Genomic DNA, 24,809 nt, shown 5'->3' on the forward strand with positions numbered 1-24,809 from the left:
TTTCTATGTAGAACTATTCGATCACGGTGGGATGCTGTCGGAATAATGAAGCGCGGGGAGCTTAAGCGCTAGGTACACTTGCGGGTGGATGGCAGCAGCAAGGGTTCTGTCGGGATTCGAGGTTCGAGGGTATATATCTCTAAAGCACTCGAAGTTCAAATAAAACAATAAAAATAAAAGGCCTGGGGCCTATTCTCGTCCGTTCACACTAACTGGCGACATCATCTGTAGCTTCACGCAGGGCAGGTGGGCGGTGACAGGTGGCAGAAACTCCAACTTCCCAGAACTCATCATCACGCTCCACCACAGCCGACTTCGTCCAAGTCCATTTTGAGCTCCAGCGTTCGCATTGTCACCAACAACCGCCACCATGGGCTCGTCCGCGGAAGACCACCATTATCACCCTCAAGACATTATCTCCCGGACGATGAAGACGACGGGGCTCACGGGCTCCGTCGGTCTCTTCGCATCCGCTGTTCAGAACACCCTCGCTCGGCAGAACGTGGGACCATGGGGAGTTTTCGTTCGTAGTGGTGGCACAATTGGTATTTTCGGTATGATTCGATTGATGATTATGGACTGCGTTTCCGACTTGATTTCTAACGCTCTGTTTAATCAGCCGCTATGGGAGGTACCTATGAGTTCGTGAAGACTTCGTCCGCCAACCTACGAGAGACGGAAGACGTTTGGAACGTTGCCCTTGGAGGTTTCTTTGCCGGTGCAATCCTCGGTCTGCGAGGTAGGTTTCTATTACCTTGATATAGGTCTCATACTGATGACGGCCCAGCCCGGACATTCCCCGCTCTTCTTGGTCACGGTGCGGCGCTGGCCACCGCAATGGGTGCATTCGAGTACACCGGCGGATCATTGTTTGGCTACAAGAAGAACCGTGATATTGATGAATTCGAGCGTCGGGAACAGCTGCGAACACAATGGAGGACCTCCGGTGAGCAGACGCTGGCCGAGCTGGGTGAGGGACGAGGTACGTTGGTTTGAGGGAACACCCTTCCTTGTATCAAATACGGCTCCACTAACTTCATTGCTATCAGGAATTTACGGCCCCGGATACCAAGAGAGACGGCGAGAGCGGATTAAGGAGGCGTACGGAATTGACGTCCCTACCGGTGCTCCCGCGTCATAAAATCGGTTCACATCGGCGTCTATTGTCCAGTCTCTGTAAAATTACTTTCAATATATCGAATGGCCTCGTTAAACAGACATACAATAAAGGTTTCTTATGTTTATCCAGCTTTTTTACTTACAGACCTTGATCTTGGCGGAGCCTTATCAGCCAATAAGAGCGCAGCTTTATCAAATCATGGGCGTGCATAAAAGGCGGCATAACTGGGGCATTTCAAATGCAATATCATAGCACCAGGCTTCTAATTCCCGCATGATTCGAGACTGTTATACGTACATAAGTTAACAGGAAATACTTCAAGCCACTCGACTCGCCTAGAATGATTCGATCGGTCTATGAGTGGATAATTGCCGCGTGGTTCGCATGTCCAAAACACCAACGTCCCGAACTCCAGGGAGCATGTTCGAGAATCATAACACTATGCTAGCAGACCTTTGGCCCGTTCGAACTTTTGAAAATGTCTAGATTAATAGTGGAGCTTGAGCTGTCAGCCTGTCATGCAATAACCCCTATTATTACAGAGTATCTCTTTTGAGAGCGAAGAGCTGAAATTATGGGCCCGTACTTTGACACTTCCTCAGCCTTCTCCTATTTACGTAGACGGACAGATAATCTGTCTTACAAAAGGCCCCCTGGATAACTAAGTAAAGATAGGGGCTCGAATTTTCTGGAATGAACTGATCCTTCCGTCGGATGAAGGAGAATGAGGACGGTACGGGCCTTAATTAGTAATTACCCTATATGTAATTAGGTGTGGATATGCAGGAGCACAACGTGCTCTTCCACTGCAGATGGTGGACCTGCATTGTGATATCAGATTTGATGACCCCTTTCTCAGTAGGTAATCCATGACAGAAGGACTAGTTAGAAGCTGATATCAGTATTATGTGATGGGCACGACAGGTTTAAATGGTTGAGATCTCGTTGAGGTAAGAAGTAGGTCATGCAGTACTGGGATAGCAAATCAAGAACCCTATATCGCCACTGATATAGGCAGTCCATATAACCAGTAATTGAGAAGAATACTTGGAAAGGCTTTCAAAATACCGAGGCCTCAGAGTGGTCTACAGTCTCCACCTTCGAGAGTAGGTAATTATCGGCGTACTTTTTACCTTCTCCAACAACCCAACGACTCGGGAAGACAGTAGTTTGCACAGGTAGGATGGGCCGAACCTTTGGAACGAACTACGATAATCATCAGTGATTGATGCACCGTGCATGACGTCGACGCCGGGAGGAACACTTCAATTCCCCCAAAGGGAAGGATCCGCTAAGATATGCTTCTCCTTTTCCGCTGGTTTGATGAGATTCGCCACTAGCGCTGAGGAAAAGGGATGGAACTTCAACACTTCACGCGAAACAGACCAAAAAGGAGATTGCTGTGGGTTGGAGATCCACTGCATTTCAAGGCGATTGGGCCTCCCTACGGACCATAGCCACAGGCGTCAGCCCTTTTGAAGTTTTGAATGCTTGCGATCCCAAAGCTAGCCTGCCCAAGCCACACTGGGTCGTAAGGGGCTGTTTGGATTCAATAATCCGGCATTGTGAAGAGAATGATCTTGCTGCTTCTGTGCCTGAGCAGCTCCTGAGCATGGGCCTGGGAAATTAGGGCGGGCTTGTGCAGGCAGCGGCATTTCTCCTGATTTTGCCATCGAAGCATAGACATAGTCCCAGCCGGATATACGCCATCATAGCTTGCTTTCCGCATGTGTCATATCTTTGGTAGCGAGGGCGTGTGCCTCGGGCACTGGCAGTAAGCTCTGGATAACCTGATCATATTCACCCGGTGAACCTTGGGAGTTGGGAGGCATGAAGACACCACTTAGGAACCATCGCCCAAACAAACTATCAGATCATGGCGAGTCAGGATCCTCGATCTCCATGGGTCCGGAGAAGCCGCCCGTTCGTGGTGCTGGAACTCTAGTTGCAAGTTGCTCGTCTTGGGCGTCATCATTGACCAAAGGTCGCATCGTCCGGAGGTCGACGTCATCCCAGACTTTCCAGTTTCTTGAGCTGCTTCTTTCTTAACCCCTCCTGGGCCGCTTTTATTCAGCCCTGAATTGCTGGTACCTATCGACTCATTTCATCATCCATTATCAGGAGCCCCGGAATTCTGGAAATAAACTGCAGTCTGCGCATCCATTCCTCCTTTCCCTGGCCTGGTGGGCCCCATACATAACCACATTCCGATCGCCCAGGCACTTTTATTGACCGATTCTCCTGATATTATTCATTCCAGTTCTCCTTACCACTAGTCCTATTATTATCGGCGAGTCGCTAGTTGCCTGCTAGGGACGAAAAGTACCCCCGCAAACAGTCCGCTCCAGGCCTTTGCCAGCCATCGCCCATCTACCAATTTCCGCCGCCCCGTTCGCCTGGTAACCAACCGCCCATCCCCAAAGAGTAAAAGGCGAAAAGGGACATTCTCCTATCGTGCATTCCTAGTCAATCAATTCAATTAACTACCTTGCCGTCTTTCTCTTTCTTTCAAATTGTCTGCCTGCTGCTCTTACATCCGCCTCTTGTCACTGATTGGGTCCATTCATGTTGCCGCTCACTTTGGTTTGCACCGCCCTGTTCGCCTGTTGACTGCCTCTATCCCCCCTCTTCTGTTTCGCCATCTTAGCACAACCCCGCCATGGCAACAGTAATACGATCGCAAACACCTGTACAGGACCCATTTGGTCCTGCATCACAGCCCCATGATTCTCTGATGTCGAGTCGGGGCTATGGAGCACGGTCAGGCTCCCGGCCTAACTCGATCGCCGCTCCAGGTTCCAGTTATAACGTCGCTTCAGGTGCTGTCGATCCATCACCCCTCAATCACTACGGGCGTTTTCATGAGGAGTTGGATGCAATGAGTATGCGTGGTTCTACAGCCGATGGCCCTTCAGGAATACAACGGTCACAGTCTCAGATGTCACATTCCCGCTCCGCAACACCAACCCGATCCGGCACTTTGAAGAAAAAGTCGTCCTTAAGTAAAAGAGGCAGCCTGCGTCGCAGCGGAAGCCGACGCAGTATGCGTGCTGGCAGTGTGAGAAGCCTGGCCCTAGGCGACAGAGAGAAATATAACGTGGATGGGGACGAAGATATGAACAGCGCATTCTACATTCCCGTCCCGACCACCGGGAATCCGACAGAGGTCCTGGCAGAGCGATTCCAGGGTAAGCCAAAATTCAGAATTTATTTTCGAATCAATATCTCAATATTAACTTGAATATAGCTTGGCGCAAGGTCCTTAAGGATCTGATTATGTTTTTCAAAGAGCTCCAAAAGTCCTATGAAGCACGGGCGAAGCTGTATCTCTCCTCGACAAATGTCCTGAACAACACGTCGCTTCCGTCAACATTCCTCAAATCAGGCGGACTTGGAGATGCGACTGAAATTCTAACAGACTTCCACCGGCAAGCACACTTTGAGATGAACAAAGCGGCAGAGGTGGAGAACGAAGTTGTCAACCAGTTAGTAGGGCTTCGAAATGATCTGCAGAAGAAGACCAAAGAGATCAAGGCGCTTTCAGGTGATTTCCGCAACTCTGTCGATAAGGAAGTCGACGTCACTCGGAAGTCTGTCCGACATCTTCAGGAGGCATTAGGGCTAGTCGACACAGATCCTGCTGCTACATCAGGCAAGGGCGACCCGTTCATAGTCCGTCTGAGCGTTGAAAAGCAAATTGAAAAGCAGATTGAGGAAGAAAACTACCTCCATCGAGTGCGTTCACCGACTGCCGCCGTTTGTCGTATTCGTTTTTTTTTTTTTTTTTTGCTAATTTTACTACCAGGCCTACTTGAATCTTGAAAACTCTGGCCGCGAGCTTGAGTCTATTGTAGTTGGCGAGATCCAGAAGGCTTACAACGCCTATGCTGGTATTTTAAAGCGTGAGGCGGATCATACGCTTGACACTGCTGACAAGCTGCGCGTGGGACCGGTCTCCATGCCGCACGACCACGAATGGAACACGTTTGTCGCAAGCACTGATGAAATGGTGGACCCTCGTGTTCGCATTCGAGATGTTGACAATATCTCGTACCCCGGCAAGGAGCACCCGGCCGCCGCTGAGGTTAGGTCGGGGATGTTGGAGCGCAAGAGCAAGTACCTTAAGAGCTACGCCCCTGGATGGTGAGTCAGTCTGTTGTTATATATTCTTGGACTTTCTAATGTTATTCCAGGTATGTTTTGTCGCCGACTCATTTGCATGAGTTCAAGTCGGCCGATGGCGTCGCATGGCAGACACCAGTGATGTCATTGTACCTCCCGGAACAGAAGCTCGGATCACATTCGCAGCCGGACTCGACGTCGCACAAGTTCATGCTGAAGGGACGACAAACGGGAACCATGCACCGCGGTCATTCGTGGGTGTTTAGGGCAGAGTCTTATGAGACAATGATGGCATGGTACGAGGATATTGAGAGGCTGATCTCCATGACAGGGGAGGCTCGGAATGCGTATGTTAGGCGACATGTACGTACCGTCAGCGGCGCCAGCTTCCGGAGCAGCAGTGACGGAGTAATGGATGAAGATGAAGCAGACCGAACCCCATACTCTGCCGGATCAGTCGTGATGAACCAAGAGCGCCCAACCTCTCAGCCTCGCCAGCCCGGTGGGAAGTTCCCTAGCGATGTGAATATCGACCGCCATCTACACGCCCCGACGTCGCCTTCAAGCGGGGAGAGCTCTGGGGAGAGGGATGTGCTAGCTGCTGCAGGCTCGCTACCTGATGGTGGACATTTTGCTGGCCGAGACAATCGCTTCTATAATGACCGAGATTTTGGTTCAATTCAAAACTCGAACCCGAGTAGGACTGCAAGCAGTGCTGGAGCGGCACAGCGCTTCCCCATAGACGGCTACGACAATGAGCAGGGGAACTGGATGTCTTCAACAGACTCTTTCAACTACCGCGATCAACAACAACCACCTGCTGCTATTGACAATCGTGTTAACAATGAATACCCTCAAGAACATTCCACAAACCCAATATATGTTGCTGGACTCGGTTCAACTGCGACTCGGGATCACGTCTCGCCACCTCGCCAGCGAAACCGCGGAGAGAGCTCATCAACGGCATTTACAAACTCAAACGTGACCGAGCACACGCACAATACGCAGACCACTATCCCGACATCCGTTGAGGAAGAGTCAGATGACGATGCCGAATTCAAGCAGAGACCTCGCTCACTCCGCTCTGGCGTGTCATCGCTCCACGACGGCATGCGCAACTCAATCGATGTTCCCAAGAGACCTACTGCACACACAAAGAACAGCATTTCCACCATCGAGTTGCACATTCCTGGCCATTACCCACCTCAACAAACTGCAGTTTAACTCTACGTGGAGCGTAGAGGACTAGGTAGATTTGTGGAAGGGCGTGCAATGCCTTGACTACACTCTACCCCCTTTCCTCCCCTATATGATCAGTTTATCTTTGCAATTACCCCCCACCTGTTGATCCCATAAACAGTGGATCATCCTCCACCACGTCTGGTATGACCTGAATGAATGTCGCAGGATATTATCCGATACCAACCAGGCAATTCGAGTTATTACTAGAGGTGATGGCAGATGTGAATGGGGAACAAGTGCTTATGATTTTCCTTTGTTATTTATGCTCCATTTTCTTATCTCATCTGTCATGGTTGTTTACCAATTTCATTTCACCTGTATTATATTGTCCACTGTCGATATCCCCTTTGCTGTGTTAGGCGGGAATCTTTTTGGTTTTCGTCTTTTCACACGGGTTATTTTTCTTAAGGCGCTGCGGGACAGAACACGATATCCCTGCCATTGGATTTACATAGATGACGAAGTTGAATATCATGCCATCTACCGAACAAGTACCATTCTCTTCTAGACTACCTAGTACTAAGTACTACATTAATACTTCAGCAGACACCGTCTACCCCACTTTATGCAAGCATTATCTCAAATCCAATAAATACTACCGAAAATCGTCCGGGTAAAATAACACAATTAGCCACAACACCCGGCTTTTGGAAGAGTCAAGGGTCTCATCCAAGATTGGAAATAACATACAGCTCCCGGTCCCAACCGTCCGGCCGGAGAACCCTCGGGCCCGATCCACTCGTACAGCCTTGGGATATGTCTGGCCAGGGAGCGGCGGCTTACTCATTTGGTCATTGGTGGAGGAATTCCGTGGCGGAAGACTGCGCTGCTTGCTCGTGCTATTGATGGCCCGAGATGCCCCGCAGTCCCACCAGTTGTGGGACGGAAAGGAATGGGTGCGGCACTCCGGATGGGGTTCGGAGGGAGCGCTGGGGAAGACTCCGTTATTTTGCTTGTGATTACATTGTCGAAATCGAGTCTTATTTTGTAAGTATGTAGGTTTAGATAACCCATGTTTGTTTGTTTTTTGTGGTAAGAGTTGCTACTACGCTGGGGAGAAATTGGTTATCCAAGGATCTTAATATTTCCGTCTATCAAGTCCGAAATCCTGGATATGCAAGAACGAAAACAAGGAGAAGGAAATGAAAGATGAAAAGAAAAATAAAATGAAACGGTTATATACATATAGTCATAAACGGTGGGTTGGATTTATGCAGAAATGTTAATGAGATGCGCCGTTGGTTCCAGTCTTATCTTGTTCTGTGGCCGGTGGAGCAAGGCTTCTAGCGGGGGCGGGGTTTAGGACTGATGTGGCAGGGATCAGAGGAGCAGATGGGCTAAGTTCTAGACCGAAGCCCGGCTTGTCGAGGATAGAGACGTCCAGGTAGCCCTTTGTAGGGATTGGTTCGTTGACGAAGAGGTTACCGAAAACTGGCTCGACGGTGTGGCCATCAGGCGAGTTGGCGAGGTATTCCTGGAACGGGGTGTTGGGCTGCGAGACGACGAAGTGGTAGGAATAAGGGCCGGAGGCATGAGGGACTACAGGGATATCATATGCGGCAGCAAGGGCAGATACCTTGAGGAGTTCCGTCAGGCCGCCGAGCCACATGACGTCGGGCTGGATGATGTCGATGTTGCGGCCCTCGACCAGCTTGCGGAAGCCGAAGCGGGAGTACTCGTGTTCGCCGGTGGTGAACTTGACGGTGGGATGGGCGCGCTTGAGCAGGGCGTGGCCGTCAAAGTCGTCGGGGGTGAGACATTCCTCCCACCAGTCGATGTGCAGGCCCTCGGCTTCGGCGCGCTTGACTAGTTCAATGGTGTAGGGGACGTTCAGGGACATATAGCAGTCGACACGGAGGGGGAAGTTAGGGCCAACGCTCTCGCGCTGTTTGCGGAGGTATTCAATGTTCTTGACAAGTCCTTCGACTCCCTCGTCCGGCCCGTGAGGAAGAGCAACCTTTGCGCCGACGAAACCCGCTTTCTTTGCAGAGGCAGGTTGAGGTCCTGTGCAGTAGAAGTCTAGGCGGGAGCGGGTGGCTCCGCCGATGAGCTTGTACACTGGCTCATTGCGAATCTTGCCAACGAGATCCCAGAGGGCGAGATCAATCACGGAGATGACGGCGATGGGAAGACCTTTCCTGCCGTAGAACATAGATCCGCGGTACATCTTCTCGAAGAGCTCGTTGACGTCACGAGGGTCTTTTACATATGTTAGTTAGCTTAAGTTCCCCTGGCATACAAACAAGGGACGTTCGGCTTACCTGCGCCAATCAGGAAACGTTCAAAGTGTTGGTGTGCGAGCCAGCAAGCAGGAGGGCCACCAAATCCGGTTGCAAAGCCCTTGGTTCCATCGGTTGCTTCAATTTCCACGCAGAAAGATCCCAGAACATTGATACCCCACGATGTTCGTGATCCTCGATATTGTGCCCATCGCGTCATGGGGGTAGAGATGTCACTATCGATCAGCCAGTGGCCGCCTTTGACCTAGTAAACGATGGTATAAGCATTGCACATGGAACGCCATGGACGCGAGATGTTTTCAAAGAATAGAATGGATGAAGCGCGAGAAAACATACATTGTGATAATCACCGCCGGATCCAACTCCGTCGATGAGGAATGTGCGAATCTCTTTGATGCGGGGAAATGTTGCTGTAGTAGAAGCCATGGTGATGATAATAGGCAGGGGAGACTGCGCTAATCTATGGGAGAAAGAAGAGGGGATAGATAAGAAGAAGAATAAAAGAAGCACGAAATGTTCCACCAGGGCAGCCGGGGATATTTGAGGGCTTGGTCTCCCCGGCACAGAGGGGCATGTGTGGCAGACTTCGGAGCAAGTCCTAGGCTCGGGGCAATGCTCCCCCGAGATCAGCGACGGAGAAAACCAGCCAGTCGGCTAATAGTATTCTGGTTTCGGTGCCGGGCTGGAGGATCGAATTTTTTGCCTCTCTTTCGACGGCAGATCAACGGCGGTGTTTGAATTCCCCTAGAATCATCAGTAAGCACAGGGGGTAACTCGGCGTGCTCTGTATACAGATTGTACGTACCTTCGCTGTAGATTTGTGGAGATTTGCCAAGCTTCGTTTTTGCGGGGGCTATGCACGACTATGCCGTATTAGTAAGGATTATACCGTACTGCCTCAGGCACATCCCCGCAAGCTCCTCCACAGTGGCAGGCATGTGCTCAGTGCTCAGTGCTCAGTGCTGGCCCGAAGTGCGCTTTCCCTCTTGGTCATTCTCCTTCTCTCTCCGGACTTCTCTCTCCTCTACACCTTCAAACGCAAGGAAAAACGAACTTGTCAGCTTGAGCTTGCCGGTCTTCCAATTATCATCATTCGTCGAGCCCCGCCTCTTTACCCTCGTCGATCTGAACCCCTCTCCCGCTCATTATGCGTCTCCGCCATTGAAGGTGGATGGAGCTTGTTCCCCTAAAGTCCAACCTCGCTACACACCATGCCGAACACTGCTTCCGCAGTGCCGTCGCAGCAATCGCCTCCACCCACGTCAAATCCGGCTTTTGACCAGGATAAAGATCACAGTGCCGATGAGTCTTGGTCTGCCATTGACAGTGATACTGGCGTTGCGCAAAATGGATCCTCGCGTGGCTTGAAACGTAGGCGACCACTCACAGTATCGTTAGTACCTCTCTACCCCAGCGGGATATCCGGCACGGGATACCTACAATGTAGTGTGTCTCCTGTTATGGCAGGATCGTCATTTCTGCCGCCGTCTTTTGCTTGAACAACTGGATTGACAGCCCTAGGTGCGAATTATGCAAGCAGCGAAAGGTGAAATGTGGTATGAACCCCGATTCCCGTCATCTTGTCCCTTTGCCAGTGTCCAATATCTAACGACTTAGACCGGACCCAACCAAGTTGTGGGTGGTGTACACGCAATGCCCAGGTGTGCGAGTACAAAGAACGAAAGAAGCCTGGCCTTCGTGCAGGTTATGGAAAAGAGCTAGAACAACGCCTAGGTATGAGCTTTCCACCCCGCTGCTACTATTCTGGAGTTGTGTTTTTCTTTTTCTTACTTGGAACCAACAGACAGGCTGGAGGATATCATCCAGGCGCAAGCCCGTCTCATTGAAACACATATTCTCCAAACTCAACCCAGGGCATCGCATGATCTTCATCACCCTGGGGCTTTATCGTATAGCTCACCATCGGAGCCTTCTGCAGCACATGGACCAAGTCCACGGAATCCATTCTACATGCAGGAGCCGTCATCCGTTCCTTCAGTTCCCCGCCCACCTGAGCCTCCTATTGCTAGTCCGACGGACGTGTCCGTGAAGAATTCTATTCAGAGCCACCTCACTGGCCCTCTTCCTTCCGTAACTTCTTTGCCACAGATTCCAAACACTACCTCGCAGAACGACTTCAACGATAATGAGTCGTCTTTGAAAGTGCCTGTCAGTTTGTTCTCTAATCAAGAACAGTCGTTTTCCGACCCCGAGCTTGATCTCCCCCCCTACGACCTACTGTATGCATTAGTTGATCTCTACTTTGAGCACCTAAATACCTGGTGTCCAATCCTTCATCGAAGAACCACGCTGGACACCTTCTTTGGTCCTGCTCCTCTTGAAGAGGCTGACCGTATGGTGCTTTATGCTATTGTTGCAACCGCTCTTCGCTTCTCCAGTGACAGTCGACTCACTGAACAGAACCGGAAACGGTATCACGATTCTTCAAAGCAAAAGGTCTTGCTCTATGGTCTGGAGAATTCTTCAGTAAAGGCACTCCAGGCCCTAGTGATTCTTGCCCTTGATCTAGTCGGGTCATCGAATGGACCACCTGGTTGGAAATTACTCGCATTGATAACAAGATCCGTGGTTCAGTTAGGGCTAGCTGTTGAGGCGAAGTCAACTCTTATATCTCCGGTTTATCCGTCCATATATACACTACGTGCAGTTACGCTTCCCGAGTCAGAATCGTGGATTGAAGATGAAGGCAGACGTCGACTCTTCTGGATGGTATACCTTCTCGACCGGTATTCAACTCTGGCAACGGCATTCGACTTTGCTTTGGATGATAAGGACATCGACCGCAAACTTCCTTGCAAAGATGAGTACTTTATCAAGAATCAGCCGGTCGAAACGAGGTGGTTCCAGTCATCAAACGACCGCCCAGACAATCTCATTCGTTCGGAGAACGTGGGATCGTTTGGGCTCTATGTGGAGATACTTGGTATTCTCTCACGGATACATGTTTTCCTGAAGCGACCCGTTGATATTGGTGCACTATCTGATGTCGAAGAGTGGCAAGCAACCTACCGCAAACTGGATAGTGATTTAACCACCTGGGAATTCAATCTCCCCACTGAGTATACCTACGAAAACGCCTCTCGAGCGTTCGGTGGCTCAAAACACAAAGGACATCATTGTGAATGGGTTCAATTACATTCCGTTTACCAAACGTAAGTCAACCTAGAATTAAAGAATTCTGTTCAAAACCCGCAGGTTCTGCTCTGTATGGCCAAGGCTAATAGCCCAATAGAGCAGTTATTCGGCTCCATTCCTCTGCAGCGTATCCCACCACAAGGTCTCCAATTTTCACGCCATCATACAGTGCTAGCCAAAGATGTCTGCTTGCGGTTGACAATATTCTTTCAGTCACTCGATTCGTGGTTAACAATAACATTTTGGACAAGCTTGGGCCCCCTTTTGCATTTACACTATGGGTTTCCGCTCGCCTGCTGCTCGTCCATGGCTCCACGATCGCCCATACAGTCAGCCCCGATATAATGCTCATCGTGGATACTCTTTCCCGTATGGGTAAATATTGGAAAGTTGCGGAGCGTTACAGCACAATATTACAACGAGTACTTGATGAGTATGGCGAATACCAGCAAGCTGGCGCCGTTGATGGCGATAGATCCACACCATCTTCTGTGAAGATACTCGCGGATATGCGTCGGTGCGCTTTTGACCTAGATTTTTTGATATCTCGACAACCCCGTTCTTCACCAACCGCTAGCCAGCCGACACCACCGCCAACTGGGATACTGTCACGAAGCCTAGCGCCAAACGAACTGGAATATCTTGATGTCTTTGGCTTCTTTAATGTCCCACGAGTGCCTGCCGGTCGAACCCCTGATATCAACAATCTTGACATGACCGAAACGGTCAATAATCCCATGTCGATACCTGGTCTAACTGGGACCGGGAATTCAAATCCACTCCCAGTGGATAGCACCTCCAACACGAATGAGTTTAACATCACGAATTACTTGATTCCGACACCCGAAACAGATTGGCTATTCCGCCCGGGGGGTTAATTACGGCCAAAGAAGGTCATGTTGACCTCGAAGAGCCTTGTACCTGCAGCGAATAGCTTCGGTATGCCGTTTCTAACAGCACAAATCACCTTCGACCAGGCGATGAAAGTACTACCCGCCAGATAAACCCATGTGGTCAGATCGAGTCACTATTGAGGTGTGGTCTGCAACGCCGATAGGTCAACCAGATCACGTCCCTGCACATATTGAGCATACAAACGCCCTAGATTATGGAAAGGTATTGGGGGCCAAGTTACTCCCAGGCCTGGCTATTGACTGAACGAAAACGATAAGCCTTGGTCGTCTCCTGTAACCAACTTGGAACCCGGCAGTGCATTCATGCTATTTGCCCCTTTGGCGATATGATAGCAAAAGATGTTTTGCATAACAACTAGTTCAATGGTTACCCCTGACCTAGTTAGTATTGACAAGACTGCGCCACCCTTGTTGGTGCAAGGACCAAAAGCAGTTCTTCCGCCATGTCAGTTATCAATAACATACTATGAAAAACCTAGAGCCCGTGAAATATCTTGCTTAAGATTGAGAAATCTAAAGGACCAGCCGTGTATAGAGACATAATAAGGAGTGGAAGCAGAAGAAACCCTAAACGAATTTGCGAAGCCGTTTTTTCCGTGCCTTTAAGTTGCCAAGCCAACATAGAAGTCGCAGCGCGTTTTTTTCCATCACAATTCCATGCATTGGATGGCCTTCTTAGGGAACAAACAGGAAAATCCAGAAACGGTGCAAAAGTACATAGAAAGGAGGGGGCTCGAATTTTCGAGCCTTCTTCGTAGAAAAAGAGCAAGTAGGACCCCACATGTATCCTAAGAGCAGTAAGAAAAAGGGAAAAGGCAGCACTAGAAAGGAAAGATCGCTAAAACAAAAAATCGAAACGAAAAAGAAATGAAATGACAGTTCAATGCCTATTTGAACTAATCTTCATCACCTGGCTCAATTCTGACAAGGATCTCTTCAAGGAATCCCTCGAGGAAGGAGGGAATGCCAGCTCCCATACCGACGGGGGCGTCATTGTCCCAGCGATCGATCCTGGTGAGAACACTGCTCAGGTCGTTGGATAATGATTCTATCATTTCTTGAGCATGTTCCCTGCGAGACTGGAGTTCTAACGATGCTTTTAGGCTTTCACCATCGTGGGCTACCGCCGAGCGGGTTGCATGATCTAAACATCGGGAACGGCGGCGGATGGCTTCTCTTAAAGCAGGAACAATGACGCTGTTTAGGGCTGTGATATCGTGGGATGTCCGCGTTTGCCTTGTTACCTCCGTGCTTGAAGGAGCGGGTTTGTGGTATTGAGGGCTACTCGGAGCAGCAAGGTTGGATGGTGAACTGTGCAACGGCGCATGTGGATGGTTTTGGGGTTGGAGTTGTGGCGGCGGAGATGTATGTTTCGGTGTTGGGGGAGGGCGCGGAGGAGAACGGGATCGCAGCTGCGGCTGTGGCTGAGAAAACAATGGAGGTTGGACGCGTGGTGATTCCATCCTAGCCCTAGCATGCTGCTCTGTGGGTCTCCGAGAGGGAGACCCTGCCACAAGTCCTTGGGAAGTTGGCACCTCTATCGAGGACGACGCGCGCGGTTGATGCGACAACGGTGATGAGAGCGGGCTCTCTGTGTCTACAACAGTTGACATTGGGGCTCCTGGCGAACGGTCCAGCTGGAGGAAGCTCAAGTCCTGTGCCAAAGATTGCTGTAGAGCCCTGTCGTATTCGCTGCCTGGGCTTTCTTTAAGATGCTGAGGTGTCGGCTGGGAGAGATGTGAAGGTGTTTTGGGAAAGTTGTCAAAATGTGTCGGCTTCGCTGGGGAAGGGGGCAACGGAACTTTTGTCGGCGACGGTGGTTTAGGTGAAGCCGTAGGCGTACTGTTGGCTTGGGCAAACGACGGAGGCGGGAAGTTATTCGGTTTGGGAGCCTCCTTCCGGGGCAACTCAGCCTTGGAATCTCGGTCCCTCGTTCCCTGGTCACGAACATTAAGATCCGTCTTTTTCATCGGATTCAGAGCGTGCCCTCGGCCCACTGGACGAACTGTCCCAAAATCCCAGAGATCATCATCCACTTCCGTTGTCGTTGAAACCGATGGATGCTCATGATCTAAATCGTCGTCCTCGTCCGTCTTCTTATTCCCACTCACGGCCTGCCAGCGCTCATAGCGCTCGATCAGCTCCGTTAGGTAATTGGTCTTCTTTGCCCGCTTAATGAAAGGATGCTCAAGCAGCTCTTTGGCTGTTGGCCGCTCTCGCGGGTCGCGCCGCAAACAAAGCTCAACAAAATTCTTGAAGGTTTTGCTGTATTCACCTTGCAGCGTAGGGGGAGGATTCTTAGGAATCAGAAACAGGACTTTCATGGGATGGATGTCTGAGTAGGGAGGTTCTCCATTGGCCAATTCAATTGCGGTGATCCCGAGTGACCAAATATCAGCTTTGTAATCGTATCCTGACTGCTTGATAACTTCGGGGGCCATCCAAAAAGGGGTCCCCACAAAAGTGTTTTTCTTTGTCATGGTAGCTGACAGTTGGCTGGAGACTCCAAAGTCCGCCAGCTTCACTTGGCCAGCCGATGACAGAAGAATGTTTGCAGCTGCCGAAAATATGCCGTTAGTTTTCTTTTTTTTTTTTTTTTTTCTTCCTTCAGGAAGGATAACGTGACCGAAGCAAGCGCACCTTTGACATCGCGATGTAGCTTTTTGTCGCTGTGTAGATAATCCAACCCCTTGAGGAGTTCACGGATAATGATGACAATATATTCCTCTGGAATAGGCCCCGGGCGCATTAAATCAGAGCAGCTACCCCCAGAACAGAATTCCATAACAATCCAGAGACTAGAACCCTTCAAGTATGATCCATGATATCTTGTCACGTACGTCGAGTTGAGTTCGGACAGGATAGCGATCTCCTGGATGATATCCTCAACTTCATCCTCGGCATTCTCGACATCGATTATCTTGATCGCGACTGATTTTCCGTTGCGTTTATCGACACTGCAGTATGCCGCTTGTATTAAGAATGCAATTCTGAGGAGGGGAGGGCCAGGTGTCATACCCTTTGTACACCCGTCCGAAGCTTCCACCACCTAAGCTAATGTTAGAACCATTGTCAAACGGTAGTGTTACTATTATTGACGCATACCAATGCAATTCTGCTTCATGTAAAGCGTTTCCGGGTCCACTAGGCCTTCCATTTTGGCGGCGCTTCGAGTATTCGTCGATCCTCTATTAGATTACTGTAGCGCAGCGCCAGGTTAGCAACAAGAGGCCCGATGCAATTTCAACATGAGTACAGATAGAGCTATACTGGGAAACCGTATTATATAACGATCACCGGTTCCGATAGGGAACGGTCGTCGTAGTGCCAACTTACCTATCAAGGGCGTACTCTTCGCGATGGAAGGAAAGGACAAAGCGCAGCATGAACAGATTCCGGAAATTGATAAACAAGAAAATCCAGAGAATGAAGCAAACTATCGAGATAAGCTATAGAAATGCTGCGATGGCAGTTCCACTTCTGTTGTTGTGGCGTCTCGACGTCAACAAAAGCGGGCAGTGAGCGGCTGAGTCTCATAGAAAGCAAGACATGCCAATCCTTCCTTGCTTAAGCCGAGGGTCAAGTCATGGGGAGCAAATAAGGTATTGGTAATAAAGGGGTTCAAATTGAAATATTCCTTGCATCATAATCCGCCAGGGAGTTAACGACGAGGACGACAACAGCAACGACAACAGCAACAAAACAATAATAATGCCATGACGGACGATGATTGGGGCCAGCGCGGGGGTCTATTCTGCCGGGCGGTAAGAGTGGGTTCTAAAGGCGGTGTGCACATCAACTATCAAGGTTACTAAAGTACAGAGGACGAACAAGAGACTTAAAAAGAGCATATCTCGGCTACGGATTTCCAAAATGGTTGGCTTCCCACACGAAGGTGGACTAGGCCTGAAATGCATTAAATGGGGGTCATTATCCATGCCAAATCGTCTCACGTTTGTAGATACAAGAAGATCAGCCGACACATTGCTGGGCGAGATACCACCTAGCCCGGCCGCTCCTTAATCCTCAATATACCCTATCATGACCGTTCCGTTCTTGAGGCCAGCATCCCCCACGCGCTCATCTAGAACATCGATCAAATTGCGACCCATGGAATTGAGTTCGAACTCAAACCCAGTTTTGTCCGGCAATACAGGTTCAGCTTTCAACCATTCATAGATTCTTCTAACCGGATCGTCCAACGCAAAGCGCCGAATGACCCTTCCAGTAGGATGACGGAATTGGATGCGTGTCGTTGTCGCGGGGTCGGCAGGGGGCTCGACATGTGGTCGGTCGCCCGGAATAGATGAAAATGCAGACTTCGCCGGCCCGTCCTCATCTGCCTCATCCATATCAACATCCTCATCATCGACTGCTTTACCTTTGCCTTTGATGTCGCCAGAGCTCCGGGTTAGGTCATCCGGGTCTTCCAGTTTCTTTGCCTGCGCAGCCTCCGCCCCGAGACTGTTTTTCATTGCTAGTTCCAGCATCTCTTCTTCTGTCATAGCATCGATGCTCTTCTCCTTTGTTTCTGGTTTCCGTTTCGCCACAGGGTTTCGGACCTTGTGATTCAAGCTGTAGCGGTCAAGGAACTCGTGTAGTTGCATCAAAAAGTCCGCAGCCTTCACCACTGGCGGCCCTGACCATACCTTCATTTGCTCGCCAGTGCGAGGATCAATAATGGCGATGTGTGGATAGTTATCAGAAACATCACTAGCCTGGAAATAGTATTGGATATACGGCCCAGCACGAGGGTCATCCTTGGTGTACTGCAGAAATATGAAATGCTCTTGGATGGTCTCCTTGATGCTAGCATTTTTCCACAAGTCCCTATTCAACAGCTGGCAGTCAAAGACGGACGGGTCCTGAATGTTCACTAGAATCCACTTCTCATGCTCTCGGCCTTCTTCACGAGCGAGATCCCAAGGCAGCCTTGACATAATCTCGAAAGGGGGACGATACATCTCCGCGAGTAGATTTGATTTAGAGGAAGATTCGGAGGCGCCCCCCGTTGCTTCCGCCAGCCTTTCACGATGTACCTCCTCTTGCTCGTCGTCGCCGGTCCATATTGATGACGTATCTTGTTGGTTGAAGATGCCAGGGCGGTCTAAGGCAAGCGCTCATTAGCAAGAGGACTGAATACAAAGTAGAAGTAAGATACTAACTGCCTCGTCGTTGGCGTGTACGAAGTTGGCTTAATATGTTCTCGTGCATATCTCCGCCGAAATCCGCCTCTGGTCCAACAAGGGTTTCAGTGGTGCGGGCCATCGGTGCACGCACTTCATCAGGTTCAGGTGCAGTCTGTCCGCCGTACATTTCTTCTTGTAGGCGGCGTGCCATGGCCGCATCGTCTTCGAACGTTGACGCATCTAACGCTCCACCCCGATTCGCAGTTTGGGTGTCGTCGTCAGAATCGATGTGCACTACCCCGGAAGCATCTTCATAGCCAGAGTGAGCGGGTATGTTCGAGGTGGATGTCGTGGAAACTGGTTCGCGTGTAAGTGGTGCTCCATCATTTTCAAAAAAAAGCTGCATCGCTTGTTCAATATTGAACTCTGTTAGCTGCAGATATTGGGTCGCCAGCTCCGGAGTCGACCCGGTGATTTCGGAGAACTGGGCCACGACGTCGCCATCCATGGCGGGTGATGTGTCCTGGAGGTCGCTTCTAGATGTATTCGATATGGTCAAACTGCAGCCGCTGCGCAACCTTGTAGTGTATTGCTGAAACGAAATCGATCTGCAAAGTTGAAAGCAAGAGTGATGCAAACAGATGCAAACCCCACCAAGTTTCTGGGAAAGCTGGCGAATAGCAACAAAATATTCTACCGTCTAGAAGAAGAAATGTGGAGGGAAAGTGAAACAAAAACCGGATACTCACGCCTGAGTAGTAGATGCAAAAGAAATGTCAAACGAACTCGCGGACAATGAGATGTCCAAACCTTTGCTGGCAAGCTCCAGTCAGGCTACCTACTTAGTGACGCAGTTCCGTTGCGAATGCCACTCGGAATATGGATAATCCGCCAGAGGACAGATGATTACTAACAATGCTACCAACCAATCACGTGGTTTTGATTGGGACGCGTCCCGGTGCGCGAAGACGCGACTCCCGTCAGGGCCAATTATGCCTCCTTTGGAAAGCCGCTTCGCTGATGTGCCCAGGGACTTGCATCCACATCCACCTTCTTCAACCCCATCACGAACCTGCCGAAGCTTTCTTGTAAAGCCTCAGAGCCTTCTGTATTCGGCAAGTGCGACTCTATCTATATTGCGGGGTTTTTTGGTTGCTATTTCCTTTTTTATTGTCATGGCCGCAACGATATTGGGGAAGCGCCAGCGGGGTGCCATTGAGACAGAAGGTACGGCTGTTTGCTTTGACTCTGGCTGCCTCCGACGGTTTCATCCGGCTTACTGACGTGGTCATTGATTTATAGCTTCCTTACCGCTACGCAGCAACAGCAGGCGCCGAATACAACCACCCCGAATCCATCGAGAGAATAACCAAGTCCCGGCACCGCCGACACGCCAACTTCGATCTCGCACAAAGCACAGCGACGACTTCCAATCAGAAAATGACGCTACTACAAAAGATTGCGTGGTTGAGGCTGGCCGACCAAAGAAAATAGATGTCCAGAAGGAGCAAGAACCGTACTCTTCAAAAAAGAATTCCCTACCGGTTATATCAGAGTTGCCCGGTGGTAAGGGTCATACGGCAGCACAAGATGGATCGCAGTCAGTTTGCGCAGACGAAAATCTGAAACCTGTGCAAGTCAAAACCCCTTCAAAAGCTAGATATCGAAACGCCCTTGAATCACCGCCGATTACACCAAAGCACCGAGTACAAGTTGGGGGCAAAAGCCTCACACCCCGTACACCTCGCCAGATAGGAACTCCGACAACGGCTCAGACCATTTACACGCAAGCCCGTCAGCTATTTGCGCGAGGTGCAAGCTCTGGGCGGATTATTGGCCGTGATGCGGAGAGAGAAAAGCTTGCCACGTTCATCGAGGATGGCATGCAATCATGCAGTGGTGGGTGTATGTATGTCAGTGGGCCCCCGGGTACAGGCAAGAGTGCTCTTGTTAAGGAAGTACTCGAGGGGCTTAACCTCAAACCTGTGAGAGTCGCACAGATCAACTGTGCGAGTATGAGAACCGCACGGGACGTCTACAGCAAGCTTATTGAGGATCTCTGTGACGACGGCGAAGTTTTCAAGAAGAGTGAGGCTGATAGACTGAAAAGCATGTTTTTGCCCAACAAGAAAGAAGCCAACAAGCATGACATGTTTCTGGTCATGCTGGATGAGATTGACCATCTCCTCACCGCGGATTCTGGGATTCTTCAATCTTTGTTTGAGTGGTCATTGCAGCGGGAGTCAAAGGTGATGCTTATTGGTATTGCCAATGCACTCGACCTGACTGACCGTTCTCTACCTCAATTGAAAGCGAAGAATCTCAAGCCTCTTCTACTCCCTTTCCTACCTTACAACGCCGGCCAAATCGCAAACGTGGTAATCAATCGCCTTCGATCATTGCTCCCGGAAGGACAAACGGAGGACCCGAATTTCATTCCTTTTGTCCATCCTGCAGCCGTCCAGCTGTGTGCAAAGAAGGTTGCTTCGCAAACTGGAGATCTGCGAAAGGCGTTTGAACTGATTAAACGGGCAGTCGACCTGATTGAACAGGAAACGATGCAAAAACTAGAGAAGGGGATTCCAAATAGCCCGTCAAGGACTATTTTAGTAGAGAACAACAACCTCTCGTCATCTCCCAAACAATCACTGCCAAAGTCAGGCTCCGTGCTCCCTTACACAATCCTCACGGCGCCTCGAGCTAGTCTGCCACATATCGCCAAAATTACGTCCTCGGTTTTTGGACAGGGAACTACACAGAGGCTAAAGTGCCTGAACCTTCAGCAAAAAGCTGCCATTTGTGCGTTGGTGGCACTCGACCGAAAACGGCGCGAGTGCGACATCCCAGGAACCCCGTCAAAGTCAAAAAATTCAGCTCCAACAGTCAAACAAATATTCGATGCGTACTGCACCCTATGCAGGGCAGACAATATTCTACACCCGTTAACGGCGACGGAGTTCAAAGATGTTCTTGGAAGCCTGGAGACTTTAGGGCTTGTCGGTGAATACCAAAGTCGAGGTAGAGGCGGTACGGTCTCTGGTGGCACAGATCTCCGACGTACACCCTCAAAGTCCAGTGGAACATCATTGAGCAAGGCATTGGATGAACAGAGCCTTGTTTGCTTCGTATCGCAGAAAGAGATCGAGAGCCAGATCACTGGCCCTGGCGAGGGTATCCTTAGGAGGTTGTTCTCAGGTGAAGGCCTCTAATGAATGTATTTTGTATTAGCTTTTGGGGCATTGCCGGTGTTTTCTTTAGCGATTGTTGGATACGCATCATTCGTTCTCTTCAGTACATAGGCTTGGAGTATTGTACACTTACACTTATAGACAACAGCATTTACCATGAATACATGATAATTATACTATTATGTGAAAAGAGAAAATAGCTGGCGGAACAGGTCTGTATACAGTTCATATACAGGCTCTTTAAAAAGCTTGGGTGCTATACAACTCAAGAAGCCTAAAAGTAAACTAATAAGAACAGCAGAATGAAATAGACATACAGGGGGGTATGCAAGATGTAACAATATGGTGTGTACCAGGAAAATGAAGTTTGAAACAAAAAAAATGGAGTTGCCAACCACTCAAACTCAAGCAGACAATGAATATGGTTGTTAAAATGCTTTCAGGCGGATATCGGACGAAGAAAATCAGTCGTCCATTGGTTTGTCCTCTAGCGTAACGCCCTTGGGTTCGCTCTCAACGATACTGCTCCGCTTGCTGTCTGATCCGGACTCGCCAGATATAACAGGGAAGCTAGAGCGGCTACCGAGACCTGGTTTACGGGAATAGATACCGCTAGAACGTGACACAGAACCACGGTTCGAGTTGGATTCCTCCGTCAGAGGAGTAGGCGTGGGCGTTGGTGATCCATCAGATTGGCTTTCAGGTGGCGGGCTGGTAGCCGTGTCTGGGGAATGGCTTGGATCCGTGGAGGTAGGGGAATCGGTGGTGGGGTGGCCATTTGTGGTGGTTTCTGTGGCGTGGATGTTCACGTTCGAGAGCTCGTCTGCGCCAGTGGGAGATTCACCACCAGGAACATCTAAGCTGTTTCGGGTTGTTGGGGTTTTCTTCTCGCCGGAAACGTTGATCGGGAAACGGGTTCCTTCTGGGCCGCTGGAACGGTCACGTCGGTGCTTGCGAGGAGGAGCTGGGCTGTGGGCACGGCTACGGTCCATGATGGCCCGGTTTCGGGCTTCCATGGCGGCCCGGCGGTTGCTCTCATCTGTGCTGATCGCGCGAGGACGGGGTGCTGTCCCAATGAGACCGCTCGACTGGCGTTTCAGCTCGCCAAAGATCGTGTCCTTGTGGGCAAAGAGATCGCGGATTAGGCGGTAGCTGTGGCGCTCGTCCATTGTCAGACTGCTCTCGCTACGGGGACGAAGGACGCAAGGCGATAGGGATTGGGCAAGGCCAGAAACATAAGTTTCATCAGCGGATGTCAAGTCTATCAAACGCGTAAAGTGGGTCATAAGAGCATCAAGCGTGGCAATGTTGTTGAGACGGAGTTGGCCAAGAGTGCTTTGAAGGACCTTAATGCGCCCTTCTTCGGTGGTCTCGTTTGCAGTCGTGGAATAAATGGTCTTAATAATTTCATAAACTTGGGAAGAAACAAGGGAGTCTTGCTTGCGGTTAGTTTTGCAAATATCCTCGGTTTTGGATGGGCAGCTTCTCACCTGGCAATTCGAGCAGGTATAATTTGAGCGCGCTTGCAACAACAGGAATCTCATACTTCTGAAGCACTTCAAAGTAATCACCCTTTCTGTTGTTCAAGACGTGGCGGAGGTGGTGCGTCGCTCCCAACGGAACGTCATAAAGCCAAATTGCACGCCGCGATTCGTCGCCCTCGAGTTCAGGGTAGCCTATATCACTTATTAACTTCACTTTTCGTGTTTTTAGAAAGACAATTGCCGTCTTACAATTATCAAGGTAAGTCAAGAGCGTCGTCACAATGATTGGCACTCTTTTACGGTCCGCTCTTGCCCGAGCCTCAAGATCGACACCGAAGATCTGGTCTGGAATGTCATGATTAGATTTAGGTTTATGAATAGAAGGCTCTGAGGGTAGTTACCTTCGACAGAGCCATAGTAATTTTCGTAGGCCTGTACCTTGGGTACGAAACCACCAGTTCTGTAGTTCTCGAGAAGGTACCGCAGATCTCCCAGAGGTTGAATGGTCTCCTGGTACAGCATCATATGGTCCACAGTGCTCTGCAAATTAGGGATAACATTGCTGACGGCCCCAGAAAAGTCAAGGACCACTGCCTTGATCGCCTTGAGGCGGTCCAGCTCGCACTGCTCCATGAACCGAAGGTTCGCAACGATTTCCTCCTCAAGTTTGCATCGGATGAGGTCAAGTTTGCGCACAGCGGCCTTGTAGCGCTCATCAGCCTCGCGGGATTCTCTGCGTAGCTTCTCCGCCGGCGTTTCGTTCGGGTGTGGGTTATTTAAAGGGTTCCAGCCTGACAGCATCTCCGAAACTGACGCAATAGGGGAATCAATGCCATCTTCGCTAGTTGCGACGGAGGTCACACGGTTCAGAGCAGCCTTTTTCTCCGGAATGCCAGATATTTGGAAACTTTTAGGGCGCCATTGGTAACGCAACTTAGAGCTATTGGCAAACGTGCTGCCCATATTTCCCACTAACCGAAGGAACCCGCTGTCGACAAGATCTTGCCCGATTCTCTCAGCATAGCTAAGGCTAGTCGCGTTCAGGTACTTTTGAGTATATTCCACGATATCTGCGCCGGTCGATGTATTTTGGTACGTGCCAATAATAGGCACCTTGATTTCACCCATACTGACGGTCTCCATCATGTGCACTAAGAGCTTCTTCAAATCGTCTGGTGAATAAACCTTGTCACCAAGTTCTACCGGCTCTTCTTCTTCGGGTTCCGTATCTGGGAGGACGATCTTGGGCGTTGGTTTGCCTTTCGGGCTGGTTTCTGGTGCCTGAAAAGCGAGCTTGTTCTCTTCTTCCAAATCCTCGAGTACACGGCATTTGTTGAAATAGTGGCTCCGCAGCTTCTTAACCAGATCAACCTGCTTGGTGTGTTCCTTAATCCGAGATTGAAGGTCATCGTGCGAGTTCTCAATCCGAGCCTCATGTTGATCGCACCAGCGTCTAAACGGCGAAACGACCAATTCCCGAATGTTCGCCGCAATCTTCTGGTGATTCCTGGCCGCTTCAACCATCTCGGTTCGGGTTCCCTCGTACGCCTATAGAGGTTTTCTCGCGTCAGCATATACGAAGTCATGGGAATGACCTCGGAACGTGACTCACCTTTCTCACACTCGCTCCGTCATCTTTCGAAAATCCTGTTATCATTCTATCCACACTTGGCGCAATATCCCCCAGCTTCTGACTATACGATTCCTCGGCATCGGCACGCATCGACGCAATCGTAAGTATCTGCTTGTTTTCCACGACTCCCTGCTGAAGCTTTCCATACAGGACCCCGAGACCTGTGGCGTAGTCTGGGGTCCAGAAGGAGTCTGCGAACCCGGGCATTGTTTCTGGGATCGGAACACACGCTTGTAGATGATTGGACTAGTATAGTTCCCTTCGCACAGCGGTATGGGGAAGCTGGAATCCCTCGTGGAACCGGGCGTCTGTCCACGGAACGCGCAAGCGGAGATGATCCCGTCGGTCGTCGGTCCGGAGTAGATGGGTAGCGAGGGAGCTTTGATTGCGCTTCGCTTCAAAACAAGTAGCACAAGAGCAAAAACTAAAGGAGAGTCTTGAGTCTCGTTTAAAGCACCGGTGCCAATTCGAGTCGTATAACGGCGTGGATGGGGTCGAGGCAGTCGCTGAGCAAATTGTATGCGTGGGCGCCTAAAAGCTGAGCAAAGGAGAGAATGCGCAAATTGGGAAGCAAAACAGAG

The 24,809-nt window shown here is 50.1% G+C and overlaps 8 protein-coding genes across 8 annotated transcripts; 4 read left to right on the plus strand and 4 right to left on the minus strand.

Moving 5' to 3' along the window:
• Positions 1-370: 370 nt before the first annotated feature.
• Positions 371-1,141, plus strand: APUU_41048S (Tim17/Tim22/Tim23/Pmp24 family protein; the record flags this gene model as incomplete). Its single annotated transcript, XM_041704188.1, has 4 exons — positions 371-554; positions 620-739; positions 788-982; positions 1,050-1,141. The coding sequence occupies 4 exons, from the start codon at positions 371-373 to the stop codon at positions 1,139-1,141; spliced, it is 591 nt and encodes a 196-aa protein (XP_041556798.1).
• Positions 1,142-3,779: 2,638 nt separating this feature from the next.
• APUU_41049S (SLM1 family PH domain-containing protein) lies at positions 3,780-6,466 on the plus strand (the record flags this gene model as incomplete). Its single annotated transcript, XM_041704189.1, has 4 exons — positions 3,780-4,308; positions 4,368-4,855; positions 4,926-5,263; positions 5,314-6,466. The coding sequence occupies 4 exons, from the start codon at positions 3,780-3,782 to the stop codon at positions 6,464-6,466; spliced, it is 2,508 nt and encodes an 835-aa protein (XP_041556799.1).
• A 1,240-nt stretch (positions 6,467-7,706) lies between these two features.
• On the minus strand, positions 7,707-9,150 carry APUU_41050A (L-rhamnonate dehydratase; the record flags this gene model as incomplete). Its single annotated transcript, XM_041704190.1, has 3 exons — positions 7,707-8,683; positions 8,746-8,968; positions 9,061-9,150. The coding sequence occupies 3 exons, from the start codon at positions 9,148-9,150 to the stop codon at positions 7,707-7,709; spliced, it is 1,290 nt and encodes a 429-aa protein (XP_041556800.1).
• Positions 9,151-9,935: 785 nt separating this feature from the next.
• APUU_41051S (putative C6 transcription factor) lies at positions 9,936-12,758 on the plus strand (the record flags this gene model as incomplete). Its single annotated transcript, XM_041704191.1, has 5 exons — positions 9,936-10,117; positions 10,246-10,280; positions 10,342-10,458; positions 10,529-11,897; positions 11,978-12,758. 5 exons carry the CDS (start codon positions 9,936-9,938, stop codon positions 12,756-12,758), a joined length of 2,484 nt encoding a protein of 827 aa, XP_041556801.1.
• A 932-nt stretch (positions 12,759-13,690) lies between these two features.
• SPS1 (putative Ste20-like serine/threonine protein kinase) lies at positions 13,691-15,951 on the minus strand (the record flags this gene model as incomplete). Its single annotated transcript, XM_041704192.1, has 4 exons — positions 13,691-15,351; positions 15,435-15,751; positions 15,813-15,843; positions 15,900-15,951. The coding sequence occupies 4 exons, from the start codon at positions 15,949-15,951 to the stop codon at positions 13,691-13,693; spliced, it is 2,061 nt and encodes a 686-aa protein (XP_041556802.1).
• Positions 15,952-16,813: 862 nt separating this feature from the next.
• Positions 16,814-18,431, minus strand: APUU_41053A (DNA-protein crosslink repair co-factor UBX5; the record flags this gene model as incomplete). Its single annotated transcript, XM_041704193.1, has 2 exons — positions 16,814-17,901; positions 17,960-18,431. The coding sequence occupies 2 exons, from the start codon at positions 18,429-18,431 to the stop codon at positions 16,814-16,816; spliced, it is 1,560 nt and encodes a 519-aa protein (XP_041556803.1).
• A 667-nt stretch (positions 18,432-19,098) lies between these two features.
• CDC6 (AAA family ATPase CDC6) lies at positions 19,099-21,132 on the plus strand (the record flags this gene model as incomplete). The annotated part of the gene is made up of 2 exons (XM_041704194.1): positions 19,099-19,150; positions 19,226-21,132. The coding sequence occupies 2 exons, from the start codon at positions 19,099-19,101 to the stop codon at positions 21,130-21,132; spliced, it is 1,959 nt and encodes a 652-aa protein (XP_041556804.1).
• Positions 21,133-21,575: 443 nt separating this feature from the next.
• Positions 21,576-24,435, minus strand: APUU_41055A (GTPase-activating protein RGD2; the record flags this gene model as incomplete). Its single annotated transcript, XM_041704195.1, has 5 exons — positions 21,576-22,546; positions 22,602-22,787; positions 22,845-22,940; positions 22,997-24,143; positions 24,208-24,435. The coding sequence occupies 5 exons, from the start codon at positions 24,433-24,435 to the stop codon at positions 21,576-21,578; spliced, it is 2,628 nt and encodes an 875-aa protein (XP_041556805.1).
• Positions 24,436-24,809: the final 374 nt, after the last annotated feature.

This window comes from Aspergillus puulaauensis, chromosome 4, assembly GCF_016861865.1.
Source record: "Aspergillus puulaauensis MK2 DNA, chromosome 4, nearly complete sequence".
Taxonomy (NCBI): domain Eukaryota; kingdom Fungi; phylum Ascomycota; class Eurotiomycetes; order Eurotiales; family Aspergillaceae; genus Aspergillus; species Aspergillus puulaauensis.